We start from the raw sequence: 3,810 nt of genomic DNA, 5'->3' as shown, positions 1-3,810 counted from the left end.
TCATTGCTTCATTCGCTTATGTGGGGGCAGGGCACGACATATTGGGATGTAACCCTTCGAAACAGATATCTCAACTGACTGTCTGATGCTTCTTTGCTTTGCGTTTGCAGTGGAAAGTTATTTATCTTGACGCGCTGAACATGGAGATACTAACTGATCGAAGCCAGTCCAAGCGTTTCTCTCCACTTATTATCGTTTGTTTACCTTTCAGAACCACAAGATAAAAGGAGGGTCTTCTCACCCTGTGTGCTATTACTGAGCTTGCCAGCGAACTACAGATCCAACTATGTGGTCCCCGTGGCACATGGTTCTCCTTCTGTGGCTGTTTGCAAACGTAGCGTTTAATGTAGATGGTCGGTGTGTTTTCACGGGCCATTGTGGAAACGACGAAGACACAGACAAACCAATCCCTTGCTCGGTGTACAGCAACCCAACGCCGACGCTGGATGACTCCGTGTGGCAGACGTTCGAGCAAGTCTGCCCCCAGCTGGCTTCTGAAACGAGCCACGACCATAAGGTATGCTGCGACTCCAACCAAATACGAGACATGGCCCGGGAACTGGAGCAACCAGCAAAGCTTGGGATGGCTAAGTGCCCCGGTTGTATGCTCAACTTCAAGGACCTTCTGTGCCGTATGACTTGCTCGCCTCAACAATCGGAATTCATCTTTGTGAACGCAACTCAGCGTGGAGTGACCGGACTGCACGTCTCTGAACTAGTGTACGCCCTGAGTCGGGACTTCGCTCACGGCGTCTATGACACTTGCAAAGATGTTCGAAGCGTACTAGGGGTCAAGCTGATGACACTCATGTGTAATGGCCGATTCTCTGGTTGTAGTCCGCAGTATTGGCTAGATTTCCTAGGGTCGACGCCAAAGGAGGGTGGCTACGCACCGTTCCACATCCACCACCTCATAACGGACGCACCACTTGTTCAGTTACACGGAGCAATATTGAAGCCTTTGCGTGTACCACACTTTCCCGCTTGCTAAGAGACATGCATATTGTACCTGTGTAACCAAATCCAGGCCCTTCACGAAAAATAATAAGAAACGAATAATCTGTTTGGAACAAGCACCTCAGATTCATTCGTATGAGATGTTGTATTGGTATAGGCGTAACTGTGGTGATTGTGGGGAATGGGTTCTACAATCGTGACTCATCAGGATGGGGGAATCCACACGAACTACAAGTCCAACGGAACTGTTGCATGCTTACGCGGGAGGCCCTCCATTTCAGGTCATTTCTTTCCCGAGAAGTGACCGGTGAGTAAACTAATTACCAGATACCCTCAGCTGCATTATGCTACGCTATACTTTCAGTCAGGAAATGTTTTTGCAACACATCTCATTCCAACGTGAAGCATCGTATCAAAGGCACGCAGTCAGGGAGTGTTTCGCCCAGCACATGCTTACACAAACAGAAACGTAAGCGTAATGTCTAGCTACAATGCTCAACGTTCCTGTAGCCATGCTTCTTTTTCAGGCAAAATGAGACCTCTACTCGCGATACGCGTGTGATCCTTTACGGCTGCAAGGCACATCACAGAGAACGCCGAAGCGGTACATAATGTAGGGAAATATTCAAAATCGAGCGCCACGTTAACCCAATGCCAAGAACAAAAATCCAGTTCCATCTGTAAGAAAAGAGCTTCAGGGTATAACGGGGTGGTAGCGAGAGTGTACATTTCACTTCGCAATAATGAGATGCAGATGGGATTGAAAATACTGGTTCACTTTTGAAATTTTTCTTTGAACCCCTTGAACCCTGTTCAGCATCTCCGCTCACAATTCACCGCAGGGGGCGCTCTCTCCCACTTCCAAGCACAGATGCCAAAAGAAAGGCCTTTTACATCTTGCTCTTCGGTAGGTAATCCGGAAAATGCAAACACAGAACTTGCGCGCGGCCAAGGCAGGGTGCAAATTCAAACAGCCGGTGGTGAAAAGTCTTATTTCGTTGAGTCTTAAATTCCGCTGTCGAAGTCTGGGACGCCACTAGCATCCCCACTGGGAAGAGTGTTGGCTGGGTAGCTTCAAAAGGAGCGCAAGAAAACCGCATCATTTTCGCATCTCAACATTCTTTTGCCTCCACTTTCCACCAAAATGTTTGCAGCACCTGGCTGTGATGGTCGAAGATTAGTTCCTTTGTGTTTGCATTATCTTTGCTTCTACGGTGAGACTAATTTACAATCATCACTGAATCAATGGCACTTCGTGCTGGTAGTAAAGTAAGGTGATGTAGTTCCAGGTCATATGCACATTTCTTAGTGATATTAGACGTAGTGTCACAAGAAAGTAAGGTGCTGGTAACCTGCTCGTACTGTTGTTGGCCTCACACGAGTGGGCATCGTCCCTGCTGGATGAAGTGGGATGAAGGTTGAAAGTTTTGATGATGATGATGGACGGTGTATCTGGACGGCAATAGGAAACGCGATATAATATGAGCAGCGGCAACGCCGCCTAGACAAAGAAAAGGCATGGTGGTGGGTGTTTCTTTTTATATTTTTTTTCTCTCTCTCTCTCTGTTTTTTTTAATAGCAAGCCCGTGCCAGTCTCGCTGACCTTTGCTATTTTCTTTTCTTTCTGTTAAACATATCTCCCCCTCCCCCCTGGTGGTAGGGGTGGTGCTTGCCGTAGCCGGCTACGCTCAGGCGGGCAACGTCACGACTATCGCAGGGGGATCATGCGTCCTGGTCCGACTTCACAGGGAACTGTGCCGAAAAGGTCTGGTTAATGCATCCTCTTCGCGCTCCCGAAGCCAATCGCCGCAGACGATTTCAAACGTAGGCTTTCTGTGGTACAAGTGGCTGCCCACATGGCGGCTTGTCTCCATAGCTACGGCCGCCGAAGAACCGTCGTGATTGGCGTAATTGTAGATAAGTTAGGAAGCAACGTCAAAGTCTTTCTACTACGCATTTACTATGTCAGGCCGACAACGGCGAGCTCTTTCATTAGCACCACCTCCATTACGGATTTCCCTGAAGAAATTGCAGTAATAAACTATCGAATTTTCACGTGCCCTTCTACGAGAAAGCCCATATAGAATGTAGGACAGCGTTCCGCGTGCCATTTCTTGAGTGTGCATGCATGGTGTTTTGATCGCACTTCATTGTATGCACGGCAAACTCCTAATCCTCCACGGTTTCAGTTCGCTGACAGTATCGACAATTTCCGCCATCCAGAGGACCAATCTCGGTAAATGCAGATCCTGTTATGTTTGCGCTCTGTATATGGCGTGGTTCCTGAAAAGGCCCTTCACGAGAAGAGCTCTGGATAGAAGATCTGGATCTAAGATTTTGAACAAATTCTCTTGTTCTGAGGTATTTTGCTCGAACTAGCTCGTTAACAACCATTTGTCCGTCCGGGGTAGGCAAGGTTGGGCTACTGCTGGCGTGCTCCGCCGATGTTTTTTCATTGCCACTGATTCCGACCCGGGAGGTGATCCGTTACAGTGAGGTATCTCAACCGCATGACGTTCGGCGGGCACACGATGCAGCGCACTCGTCCACGGAGCCATCTGTGAAAAGCAGCGTGCGCAAGTTCAGTTTCTCTACAAGAGCTTTAGCTTCCAGAGAGTTAGATTCGCTCTTCTTTCTAAGCCCTGGAATTTATAAGGAAGTATTGAGCGCCATCTCATGCCATGGCTGGATTTTTAGTTCAGCAGGTCAAGAGATGCGATCGGTGCATGGTGAAGTGTTATCGGGGGAGGGGGATACGTTTAATGATGATTAAAAAAAAGGAAGAGAAAGGCTAGCCATGATGGAGGCTTACTCCCCCAAAGCAATGACAAACAAACAAACAAACAGGAAGAA

At 48.1% G+C, this 3,810-nt stretch overlaps 1 protein-coding gene across 1 annotated transcript; it reads left to right on the top strand.

The window, feature by feature from the left end:
• Window positions 1-286: 286 nt before the first annotated feature.
• LOC135386353 (NPC intracellular cholesterol transporter 1-like) lies at window positions 287-991 on the top strand. Its single transcript, XM_064616255.1, has one exon. It carries the CDS (start codon window positions 287-289, stop codon window positions 989-991), a length of 705 nt encoding a protein of 234 aa, XP_064472325.1.
• Window positions 992-3,810: the final 2,819 nt, after the last annotated feature.

The sequence above is a fragment of the Ornithodoros turicata genome, chromosome 1, assembly GCF_037126465.1.
Source record: "Ornithodoros turicata isolate Travis chromosome 1, ASM3712646v1, whole genome shotgun sequence".
Classification (NCBI taxonomy): domain Eukaryota; kingdom Metazoa; phylum Arthropoda; class Arachnida; order Ixodida; family Argasidae; genus Ornithodoros; species Ornithodoros turicata.
Note: the sequence above shows the minus strand (reverse complement) of the source record. Positions and strands in the feature narration are given on the sequence as shown.